Consider the following 12,381-nt stretch of genomic DNA (forward strand, 5'->3'; position numbering starts at 1 on the left):
TTTCCAGCCGGTGTAAATCATCCAACAATGGTTGCCAAATGCCAAGAAACCATCCTCAAGTACTTTTTCATCCTCCCAGAAACCAAAGAAGGCAGTAAACAGATAAAAGATATTATTAATAACTCAAGTAAACAGCATCCTGGCCGGATCAAACTATTAAATACATACAACAGACTCCTTAAATGGACAAGCAAAATAGAGGAACGAAATGAATCCATGAAATATCAGAACAGGCTTTGCACACCCCGTGACCCAGCCAAAATTTGAGATTTGCAGACATCTTTGTAGCAATGAACTTAGAGTTTACGGTGCTTTTAGCAAAGAAAACTACAGATACAAATTCCTGAGGACATGTGAACTATTGACCAGCGACACAGGGAAGACAAAAAAAAAATTATATGTAGTGTATACCAGAATGAATGTGGAATATCGACTTTAATATAACACCTTCGAAAGAATTGAAACACGTCCCAATGCAGTAGACTCCTAAGCACACGGTGCAACTCGGAAAGTTTTTCCCCTTTAGTTAGAAGCAAGAGGTTTTGAAATGGCCTGCTTTACTGCCTCAGCATATGTCCTGTGTTGATAGGTAAGGGTAGATTCAAGCAAGTCCCAAAGTGACGTTTTTGGATTCCAACCTGTGGTATTCCAAACAAAATTAGAATATCTCATCCCTAAAATAGTGCAAAATAACAAATTCCATGTTTGGATTTCAACTTGTAGATGAAAGGAAAAAGGAAATGGAAAAGATATGAAAGAAAATGGAGGGAAACGGGCAGAATTTTTTTAATCAGGGAAATGAGAAGGAAATAGAGAAGTATTGGTTTAAACAAGAATCCCTCATCGTTACTTGAAAAACAAATATGTACACAGTTTCATTATTTGTGAGAAATTCAAGATCCAAGCATAAAAAGTGGATGGAAAAGGGTGATACCAAGTTGTCTATTGATTATGGTCATGTCAGGAATCCTCTTGTCACTGTCGTCGTACCCCTCACCATAGAATTCTTTGGAGCTTACATCAATGGTGGGTACTTCCAGACTAGGTTCTCCACTAACCTTCGAATAAACCTGTCAATAGCAATAACAGTGCGCTGAATAAAATGAAAAAAAAAATGGCAACACCAAGTACGAAAGATGATTCTCATTTCACCTCATTCATCATTTCAGCCAGTTGCCTGACAGTAACTTCATTGTTAGGGTTGCCAACATTGAATATATGTCCATTCGCCCTAGCTGGATTTTCCTGATAGAGAAGAACAAACCACTCAAACATTATTTCTGAGAGCCTGTGCGAAATGAAAATGGAGGGGAAGGATGCTGTACGCACAATCATCAGAAGAACCGCCTCGATTGCATCCTTGATATAGATGAATGTTCTTTGTGATTCACCGCCATCCACAAGCTTGAGCGGTTCTCGTCTAAGAAGGTTCTACAGCAAGAAAAAAAGAACAAGAGATAATAGTAATACAAAGTCAAAGATATTACAGAGAACAAACAAATGAATGTGTGAAATTCAAATTTCCCAGAAGAAATTGAACTAACATTACTGAAGCATGCCAGTACTCTTGGGACACCCTCACTGGGACCATCGATGCCGGGTATGAAGTCCATCCTGGGACCGATCCAGTTGAAAGGTCTCACAATAGTGAATTCAAGGTCATTCTCCGCACCCTCAGCTGTGGATAATAAATACAAAAGAAACTAAGAAAAGCCTTCTAACCAGCCAGAGCAACAGACGAGTTCACCTACCATAGATCAGCCTCTCAATCAATTGCTTTGCGCAAGCATAGGACCACCTCTGCTTCTCAATAGATCCAAAAATGCAGGGGGAAGCATCCTCTTTAAGAACAAAATAAGCAGGATCCTAACGCACCACAAACAAACAAATCAGAACATTCAATTTCCAACACTATGGCAAGCAGGATCCTAATCCGAGCACAATATTGATACTTTTTCTTCAGAGGGAATAACTTGAGCAAACGAAAATGAATTTTGATAGACAATATTGATACTTTTTCTTCATTCGCCCTTTTTGGTTTATTCAAAATTTCAAAGCAAATTCAAGAAACAAAAAGAGCGGTAACTGAAGAAAATCATATCTAATTTAATGTAACAAGTTGATCACGTTGCAGGAGATAACATCAGAGAAGCAATAGGGGATCTTACCAAAGTCAAGTTCAAGTTTGTGCACAATATAGAAACATACACTCCCACCCATCGGGCACAAGATTCTAATATTAGAAAGTAGTTTCATTGACAATCAATCCTATACTGATCAATTAAAAGGCCAGACGTTTCCTCTCTTTTTTGCCCGTTATATTACATCATTATCACAGGTCAAATATTTCTTAGTCTAATTCTGAATCATTTATTCTGTTTACAAAGCTAAAAAAAATCACCATTTGATTTTTTTTTTCTTTTTCAGTTCTTATTTATTCTTGTATTCCTAAATTTGCTAGAGAGGTCAATCAACAGAGGTTTCTTGAAGATACTCCCCATAGGTCAAAACTAATAAATTGACACGTCAATACAAATAAAATACAATAACATATGCATCTATTCCCTATGCTACAACGATTTCAGAGTTAAAAACTCATAAAGAACTATTACCAAATGGGATATGCATGATTTTATCTCAAATGGGAATCACAGCAAACGACTTTGACTATTCAACATTAAGTATTTTAGCTTTCCAATACTTAAGTGATCTGCAAACAATTTGAAAATGAGTAGAATATACCATCCAATGAGTCCCATTATTATATGAACTAAACAACTCAAATCCTGAATGCCTTCCAAGATGACATGGGAGTCAATCAAGGCCAAACAGATATATCAAATAGGGCCAATCAACAGAGTAGGATAACAACCGTTTTCTGGTTTAGTACTAGTATGACCGACAAGGTTCCGTTGTGAATTCCTACCAATAGAAAACCGTAAACTTACCATAACTATCATCTTGAAAAGGAAGGAATAATAATGGAAAAAGGAAACGGCAGTTACAGCCATTGAGGTTATTTTTTGGGGAAGGGAGAATACAGTGAAGGTATGAAAACCCCCAGTGACTGGTGATGAAATCTGCTTGTTTGACAGGCCTTTTGAGTGATGCCATTAGTCACAAAAAAAAGGGAAGAAAATGCTAGTGCAGTAACTAATAAATTCTCGCCCCCCCTAATATTGGTTGCATTAGGTGGTCGAGTTACTCGTATTGTCTTCCATTCTGTTGTCCTTAAGCTGCAGTTGGACTAACATCCAGGCTTTTCTAGCTCCAGATAAACTGCTAGCAGTCCATCCAAGTATCCAACTACCACGACTTTTGTACAAAACTATACATAAAAGCAATCACAAACTACAGGGAAAGTTGATAAACAAATTCCTAGTATAGATCTGGTTTTTACATAACAAATGGCAGTCAAGACTAGGAAAGAAAGCTGAAAATGAAGCCTCACCTGCCGCAAAGGGCTGTCTTTAGGAAGAAAGCTTCCAATTGTTTTCCCATAGACTTCACAAGTAGAAAAGTGGATGAGACGCTTGTTGTTTTCCGAACAGTACTTAACCTGAAAGCCCACATCAAAATGCATCAACATCTATCAATCTTTTTTTTCTTTTTTTTGACAAATAATCAACATCTATCAATCTCAACAAAGCACAAAAACTAAACAGTCGCTATTTCTGCATTTACGTCAAAAGACGTTAATTCATTCAAATTGGACATCAACAGCCAAATGTCCAATAACAGGAAACCAATAATCCATCCAAATTGCATACCACGGGCAGTGCATCGATGAAATTGCTGTAAATCGTATCAAGAGGACGCGTGTTGTAATCCGCCGGAGTGCAGATCGCTGCAAGATTTATCACCTAGGTCACCAAATAACCAACGTTTAGCATTAATTGTGCATATAAAACGGATTACACGTATACATGCGTATGCTACAACAATGTGAGAGAGAAACGTTAAGAGAAAAACGCATGTGAAGTTAGTGAAAAATAGAGAACTAATTTGCATTTAGGCCACACAGATCCAAAACGATATAAACTCACACCAAACCAAGACGAAAAAAGCACAACCAGAAAAACAAGCACGCAAAAAAAAAAAACTACCAAGAAAGATAAATTGAACAAAATTGCAGAGAGAAAGATTCTCAAATGTGCATTTAAGTTTCGCGGCACAGAGATCCAAAAACCACGTAAAATTCCCATCCCCAACACGCAAAACGAGAAAAAAACACAAATTAAAAAACAATATCTGAAGAACCAGAAAGAAAGAAAAAAAGAAATTGCGCGAAATTGTTAAGAGAGAGAGAGAGAGAGAGTGTGTGGGTGACCAGATCTGCCATTTTGATGAGGCCTTCGAGCCTGGAATCGTTCTTGATGTTGATGCGGTGGAATTGGATGCGGTCGGCCCACGGGACGGACGCCTCGGCCGGTTCGAGGAGGTGCTTGATCTTGTCGCTGTAGACGTCCACCGCCAGCACCTTGTGCGGCGTCTCCGCCATCAGCTTTTCGCACAGGTGGGACCCTATGAACCCCCCCGCCCCTATCATGCATATCGTCATCCCCTTGATCGCGTTCCCGTCTAGATCCACCCTCCCCACCGACGCCATTCTCTCTCTCTCTCTCTCCAATTATCCTCTCCCTGAAAATGTGATTTTCTCTCTCTATATCTTTCGGTAGATGCTCGGATGATGGCTCGTGATTTCAATAAGGGAGAGAGGTAGGAAGGGCTCCAGATAAACGAGATGCTCAGAATTTTTTAATATTGGTAATGTAAAAAATATCCAGAGTTTATAGCGAGGACAGTGGAGTACTGGATTAATTAAAAGTGTCAAAATACAGCCAAAAATGGTATGGACCCAGTGATAATTTGTTAAAAAATGGGGACCATGGTCAATCACTGACCATGACAATTTGTTAAAAAATGGGACACACTGACCACCCCTTTCGTTTCATTTTCTAGACGGCCAGGAGGCCTCGGTCAATTTACGCATACTGTAATACCCTTAATTTTTAATTATATTTTAAGCTAATTATGTAATGTATTTTGGACTTAATTTGCTAGCTAAATGAAATTAAAGCATAAGTTGGCATATGGCACACACACATTCAATAATTTTTCCTAAGCCTAGCAAGACAAATTAGGGGATTTTATGTTCTTTTATTCCTATCACAAACGTAGAGAGAGAGAGAGACCGATTAAAAGAAGAAGAAGAGAGAGAAGAAAAATTAGGGGAACCTTGCTTGGCTTGAAATTGAAGATTTAACTTGTTAATTCTTACATATCATACTTGTATTCATGTTTTGTATGCTGAATTCCATGCTTTAGTAGTTGAATTTCATGTTTAGTTGATGAATCTTGCATATATTAGGTGAACTTGGGTTTCGAAAGGAACACCACTTGAATCTCTTGAATTGATGAGTTTAAACTTGTTTTGGTACATGAATTTAATGTTCTTGGAGTAGCTCTTCTATATCTATGAGTTTGAGCATGATTAGTGAGGTTTTGATGTAAGTTACAAGTAGTTTGGAAGGGTTTAAGAGTTGAAAATCGCAGGAGGAACAAGCTACGTTTTTCTGGACAAACTGTAGAATTGAAAACCTTGTGTCTGTCCTGATTTTGGGGAATTTTATTGAGGCAGTTCCTGAACTTCAAAAATTATGAAATTTTTATAGAGAGTTCCTCTATGAGTCCTTTGTCTATGGTAAAAATTTCGGAATCATATTCGAAGTATTAAATTCTGTAGAAATTCGTAACCTCGCAGCGTGCAGTTTCGGACTGTGCTGACTGCACAGACATGTGTTGGGGAAACGGCTATAATTTTGAGCTCGAGCGACGAAATAGCGAGCCGTTTTCTAATTTTGAAACTAGATTCATAGACCTAAAAAAATGCATGAAGATTGTGTCTTAGTTATTCCCGTGCAAAATCAGATTTTAGGTTAAAGGTTATGGAACTGCAGATTCTGTGACTAATTTCTTAAGGCTAGCTATCTAATTTCATATTCTTACCATAGATCCTTATGTTCATTAAAAATAGGCTTGTTTGACATCCTCTAATCATGTTTTATTGCCTAATTGTCTTAGGAGGTTCGGGTGACATGTGGATACGAGGTGAGTGATTAATACCCAAAACACATGGCTTGTTATAAGCTTTTCACTTCAAGTATGTTTTATACTTTGATATGAACTCCATGGAATATTAATGAAAAGTGGACATGTTTTATATCTATTAATGACATCTTCCCACGTCCCAGCTTACTAGGGGACACGTGCTAAAAGACTAGCAAGACATGGCTATTATATCGGGATAACGAAAAACGTCTTAACTTATCCACTACTGGGAACGCCTGGTAGACATGCAATGAATAGAGGATGTGCATTACTATGCTATGTTGCTATGAAATGTGATTCGATTTTAAATGGTTTTATCATTGTCCATGGAAAGCATGTGAATTAAGTATTAATCATTCATACGAGTTTTGGCTTATGAATTTTTCCCACCTTTCAGGCAACAGTGAATAGAGTGGTGACGTGCAGTTTTCTTTTGGTCGCGCTAAATAGATGTGGACTTGTAGATAGGGAGTTGTTCTTGGTGATCATTTTTGCATGTAAATATGCACAGCTCTTGGTGGTTTGCAATGTAGAGATCCTTGTAAAAACTTCTACTTTTGGCGTATGTAATAAAATGGAATTTGCTTCTGCTTGTCGTTAATTGAGTCCCTTTAGTCATTTGCTAATGAGATATTTAACTTTGATATGGTCTTAGTGATCGAACCATTGGCGCTTTGTTGTGACTAGAGCCTTAGGGGCGGGCTAGGGTCGTGACACATACTTCAATTAATTTTTTTTCGGTCTAATTAAAAACATACCATTCACGTTGGGACTAACTATGATGAGAGCTTAAATGTTGGCATTTAAGCTCCCCAATTTACAATTGTTAAGTCCATAATCATACTACTTTGTATATTGAGATGCACTTCATTTACATTTCAGGAGTTGGAGGCAGAATAAGATAGAGTTGGAGCTAAAATGGAAGAGTTAAGAGATGTGGATGAAAGTGAGGAGCAGGGGAGCAAGGCATGAGGCAAACAGCCCCGAAAGACTCGCATCCAACCAATTGCATCTCAAATCTGACTGGACAAGCCAAAAGCATCAGTTTCGGCACTTTATTTTTAGCCATGCATCTAGTCCATCCAACCGGACGAGCCGCCTTCCCAACTGGACGAGATCAGCCGACTTCAGCATTTTTCTTTGACCTTTTTATGTTTTGAAGAGCCAACTTCGGGAGGGACTCTATATAAAGCTTTTTGGGGCTAACTTAAAAGAGAACATTTGCCAGGGAACTCACTTGGTAATTACTTAAAAAGTGAAGCAAGAAGAAAGAAGGTACTTGTCACGCCCTCAATTTTCAACATAAATAACAATACCATTTTGATTACAAATCCTCACAATAGTACATAAGATACCCCAAATTACAATACAGTTCCCGAATACCACAAATCTGTCAAATTGATGCAGTAATCCAAAAATAGAGAAAAATAGTACAATACAGTTTGATTTACGAAAGCAGACATGTACTTCAGAAATTAACTTTATCCTTTGATGTCTACACGCACTCCATACTCTCCATGACTGTGCTCCTGTGGTGTACCTGAAAATGATAGGTTAAGCTACACTAGTCCAGTAGAGAAATCTATACTTAAGCTATGCGAAAATGCGAGAGAACATGCACCAAGAGTGAGTGAAGTTCAATAAGCGAACACAAGAAAGCAAGGTTTACCACAACAAACAAGCGGGCCACAACCATAGGGTTCTAGGCGTCTTATAGATATTCCTAACTGTTCACAAATCAAACTCGCAACATTAATAAATTCGTATCTGTATACCTCAATCAATAATCAATCCTCAATCATCTCATTGTCTCTCGTATGATACCACAGTCTTTCTCACTTCCACCTCATTCATCATCAAACCCCTTCGCCATGAAACTTTCCCTTTTGATTTCAAAAAAAATGATTAAAAGCCAATCTTTCATCATTCTTCCAATAATCACACATTATTTAACATTTCATCATTTACGGTCTTCGCATGTATCACTCGTAGTCCGGTCATATCACCAAGTAGTGATACTCGTTCATTTGGATGGTCCGGTCATATCACCGATTGGTCATGGTGATACCCGTTCATTTGCATTGTCCACAATATCAAACAATCATTCATTGTCCCATTTTCGTTACAAACAAAGTACCATATCGTACATCGACAAATACACAAGTCTACGCCATACCTCTGGATATGTTCCCGCATCCCACACAACGCATTAACCACAAATAGCCTCTACTAAACCCAGTCTGCTAGTTCCTACGCTTAAATCCCATAGAACGAATACTCATAAATTTAGAGAAATCAATGAGACGAATCGCGAGGATACAAAACGACAAGCCGAAAATGAAACAATCATCTAGTTCACCATCGCATTCAAAGTGTCCCGTGTTTCATAGTTAATAAGTCTTTTGTTCCAAGTGCACATTCCGGGTATTTGGGACCCCGTTCATCCCCTGCTGGTCATCACACCAATAGGCGGACCCGTTCATTCACTACCGGTCATCGCATCAATAGGTGGACCCGTTCATTCACTACCGGTCATCGCACCAAGAGGTGGACCCGTTCATTTACTACCGGTCATCGCACCAATAGGTGGACCCGTTCATTCCGGGTATTTAGGACCTCGTTCATCCCCTGCCGGTCACCACGCCAATTGACGGGCCCGTTCAAGTTTCCTTCAGCCATTTCATTACTCATGTCATCGATTCTTATTACATCACCATGTCACAGAGTTCACAACTTGCATTCGATGTTCGTGTGCTCCATTTCAATCATATTCCTCACATAGTGTCTTAAGTTCTCGGTTTGACATTTGGCAATCGTATATATTAAGCTATCGTCATACTTCCCGTTAAATATAAATTAACGTCCTTGAACTCATAAAGATACATAACATCACTCATGGAAACGAACCACGACATTAGAATGTGAAGACAAGAGTTTTTACAAAAATCTGCAGTGGCTACGGGTAGTACCAAAAACGGACTATGGGTAGCAAGACAAATGTTCAGTTTCTGATCAGTGGCTACGGGTAGTACCAAAAACGGACTATGGGTAGCAGGACAAATGTTCAGTTTCTGATCAGTGGCTACGGGTAGTACCAAAAACGGACTACGGGTAGCATCTGGAAATTTCAGCGCGATACACAGATTTCAAGGGCCAACAATACACTTCAAAACAACAATCAGACACGAGACTTAGGTACAAATTCAACTCATCAACGCATAGAACAAGTAAGAAATCCCTACCTCATGTCAAGGATCGAAACCCATGCGATTTGAGCAAGCCCTAGCTCTCCAAACTCGACTTTGAGAGCAATACACCTCCACCGAGCGCTAGCCAACGATGTACGAGCTCCATTTACGTGCGTAGATGATGGATTGGAGGTTGATTGTCTTAGGTTTTGAGTTTTGGGTGGAGTTTTTGAGTTATGGAGTGAGAGAGGGAGAGGAGCCGAGAGAGGGAGGGAGATCGGGAGATGAGAGAGAGAATGGGTTCGGGATTTTTAATCCCCTACACCCCCCCCAACCCCCCCCCCACCCCCGCCCCCCCCCCCCCCCCCCCCGCCCCCACATATATATACTAGGACACACACACAAATCACACTTGCACTCCCTCCACTTTCAATCCTTATCGCTTAAGCCCCAATTCAAAAAAATCCAACAAATTTCACATTTAGTCAAGATTTTTAACATTATAAATCCTTTAAAAGATTTTCAAAAATACGGGCCTCTACAGTACTTAAAAGGTGAAGCAAGAAGAAAGAAGGGGAAAAGAGAAGAAAAGGAAGAAATTCAAGGGAGCATGCCTTTAATCAAAAGAAATTGAAGTCTCTCCCATCCATGGCCGGCTAAACTTCATTTCTAGGGTTAGATGAAAGTTTCCTTTCAAGTAGCTTGAGTTTTGTATGTGTCTTAAGACTATTCCTTTCAAATCATGGAGGGTCATGAAATAATTAGCGTTATGCATTAGGAGGGTTGTTTTGTTGATCATGGCTTTGGTGGAATAAATAGATTTGGCGATCTAGATTTAGAGGATTTGTCAGAGAAACACCTCATAATGTAAGCATCGAGACGACTCTGTTTGAAGTCATAGTTAGTTGAATTCAAAATTTCATATTGTTTTGTGCCCATGTGTTGCTGAGGATTTTGGAACCGTATAAGCAATTAGACTATATGTTAAGACTGAATTGTTTTCTTATATGGCTTTCAGCATTTTGTAGTTTGACTACTACAAGAAAACTAAAACATCAATTGGCCATGTTGTAAGATGGGAAAAGGTTATTGGGTTTCATAGAATACGATTTCTTTCCATTAAATTGCAATATGATGATAGAGAGTTGGCACTTTCATAGGATTTTAGTAGGTACTTTCATAAAATTTTAGTGTTTCGTTAATTAGAGGAGACTTGGTGGGAATTATTTTATATTTTTTGAACCTAGAGCTAAAATGCCCATTCCAAAACCCTGTCAATATATGGTTGCATACTCTATCAGATCCAAACTATACACTCCATACCAAAAGTCACCTACAAACAGTGGCGGCTCCAGAAATTTGTAATAGGGTATTCAGAAATTACCTTAACTCTAGTAGCTAATCTCTTAACCAATAATATAAGTACAAAATGTCATATACTAGTATAAATAGTGCAGTCAAAAAAATAACCTTTATTCTAAAAAAAATGAACTACGAGGCAAAATGATAACTTAAAAATATATACTTGTTTTTTCAAAAAAAATAATTTTTTTTGAAAGTTGCGTAGTAGATATTGTTTTGAGAATGGAGGAGGATTTTTTATTTTTTATTTTACAGTTGTCCTAGATGAGATCTCATATTTTGTGCCAATGTTTAATCGGCGTATTAATCTACTGAAAAACTTTTGAAAGAAACTGTAGCGAGCATGTTAAGACTGACCTTCTCGAAAATATGGTATTCTTTAGGATAACATGATGAGATTTAATTTTCTATCATAGTCTGAAATTTGAAGGAATATTATTCAAGTTAACGGGGTTTGCAATGGAGTTGAATTTTTTCAAAGCTTTGTCCGTAAATTCTATTAGCTAATAAGACAAAAACAAATAAAGTAGTTATAATTGTCGCGAAGGCGGAATTAACACATTTAGACCATAGACAATAAAGGTGGAGAGATAACGCAGAGCATAATCCTTACACCAATAGATTCTTCTTTTTTCTCTTTCTTTTTCAATTTCTTTATTATGATTATGGATTTTATTTGAAGTAATTAATATGTTTAATTTTCAAATATGAATTACGTGGATTGATGGGCCGTAATTGGGTTATGATTGATTTTTTAACTGGTTTTAGGTTGAGTATTCAATTATTTTTGAGTCAAGTATTCAAAACTAGGTGTTCATTGATATTTAAATTGAGTGTTCAAAAAAAGATTAACTCATAATTTTTACATATATTCTAAGCAAAAAAAATTTGTTTGGGTGTTCAGCTGACCATGGAAGGCTCTATGTAGAGCTGCCTCTGCCTGCAAAATAAAAATACCAAAAGTTAGTCAAGTGCTTCCCTTGTGACAAAAGTGAGAAATGGTAAGTACTTATATTGCCTTATTTTCCATCTAAATGATGCAAAATAGGACATTCTAAAAATCAAAGCTTCATGAAGTTAGCCCCACACTACTGATACTATGACGAGATTCAAACGAGGTGCTGGTATCCTTTCACATAGGAATATTTTCAACTTGGAAATCCGCATTGTACGAATAGGAGATGAATTCAGTCACAGAGATTTCAGATACAAACTTCTCCAATTATTGGCTGCCTAGTTGCATTAAACTATCTTAACCATGTTAGAAAACGCGACAACGCATCAGAACGGGACAACACATCAGGATGTGTACTCACAACCTTCCCAATGGACCAAAATAGGACGTTCTAAATTAAAGCTTCGTAAAGTTAGCCCCACACTACTTATACTATGACAGGATTCTAATGAGGCGCGCTGGGTATCCTCTCACATAGGAATATTTTCAACTTGGAAATGTGCATTGTACGAATAGGGACAGATGTGGCTTGGTTGGGGGTGAAACTTGTGGCTCAATACGTGGTGAGGGATTTGAAGAGGGAGAGATCTGGTGGGACGGTGGAGTTCGACATTTGAATGAAGGCGAGGATAAGGCTTAAGGTGGTAGCGTGGAAATCGGGGCACCGGACATTTTGACACCATTGAAGAAATACAATAAGAATGGCGAAAATGAGAGATGGATGTTCATGGCCAACTTCAAAGAGAAATTTATGATCTAGCACTA

At 38.2% G+C, this 12,381-nt stretch overlaps 1 protein-coding gene across 2 annotated transcripts; it reads right to left on the minus strand.

Annotated features, from left to right (window-relative positions):
- Positions 1–95: 95 nt before the first annotated feature.
- Positions 96–4,790, minus strand: LOC131317368 (UDP-D-apiose/UDP-D-xylose synthase 2). 2 transcript variants are annotated; one of them, XR_009197347.1, is made up of 10 exons: positions 4,331–4,761; positions 3,771–3,863; positions 3,452–3,559; positions 1,752–1,866; positions 1,545–1,678; positions 1,330–1,431; positions 1,153–1,245; positions 935–1,070; positions 412–638; positions 96–343 (listed from the first exon to the last, which is right to left on the minus strand). XR_009197347.1 is itself a non-coding variant. In XM_058346926.1 (9 exons), the coding sequence occupies exons 1-9, from the start codon at positions 4,607–4,609 to the stop codon at positions 523–525; spliced, it is 1,176 nt and encodes a 391-aa protein (XP_058202909.1). In that variant the 5' UTR covers positions 4,610–4,790; the 3' UTR covers positions 96–522. The 2 variants fall into 2 exon arrangements, 1 of the variants encoding a protein (XP_058202909.1); XM_058346926.1 differs by having other exon boundaries at positions 96–638; positions 4,331–4,790.
- Between the last annotated feature and the right edge of the window lie 7,591 nt (positions 4,791–12,381).

The sequence above is a fragment of the Rhododendron vialii genome, chromosome 1a (assembly GCF_030253575.1).
Source record: "Rhododendron vialii isolate Sample 1 chromosome 1a, ASM3025357v1".
In the NCBI taxonomy this organism is placed as follows: Eukaryota; Viridiplantae; Streptophyta; class Magnoliopsida; order Ericales; family Ericaceae; genus Rhododendron; species Rhododendron vialii.

What these genes read in the sequence shown, in the direction of transcription:
- LOC131317368 (XM_058346926.1), bottom strand. Translation starts at nt 4,609, where the DNA reads ATGGCGTCGGTGGGGAGGGTGGATCTAGACGGGAACGCGATCAAGGGG. An exon ending in TCATCAAAATGGCAGATCTG is followed by an intron (nt 3,864 to 4,330) that starts GTCACCCACACA and finishes TTGGTGACCTAG; the next exon opens with GTGATAAATCTTGCAGCGAT. An exon ending in CATAATCAATAGACAACTTG is followed by an intron (nt 639 to 934) that starts GTATCACCCTTT and finishes GGAATACCACAG; the next exon opens with GTTGGAATCCAAAAACGTCA.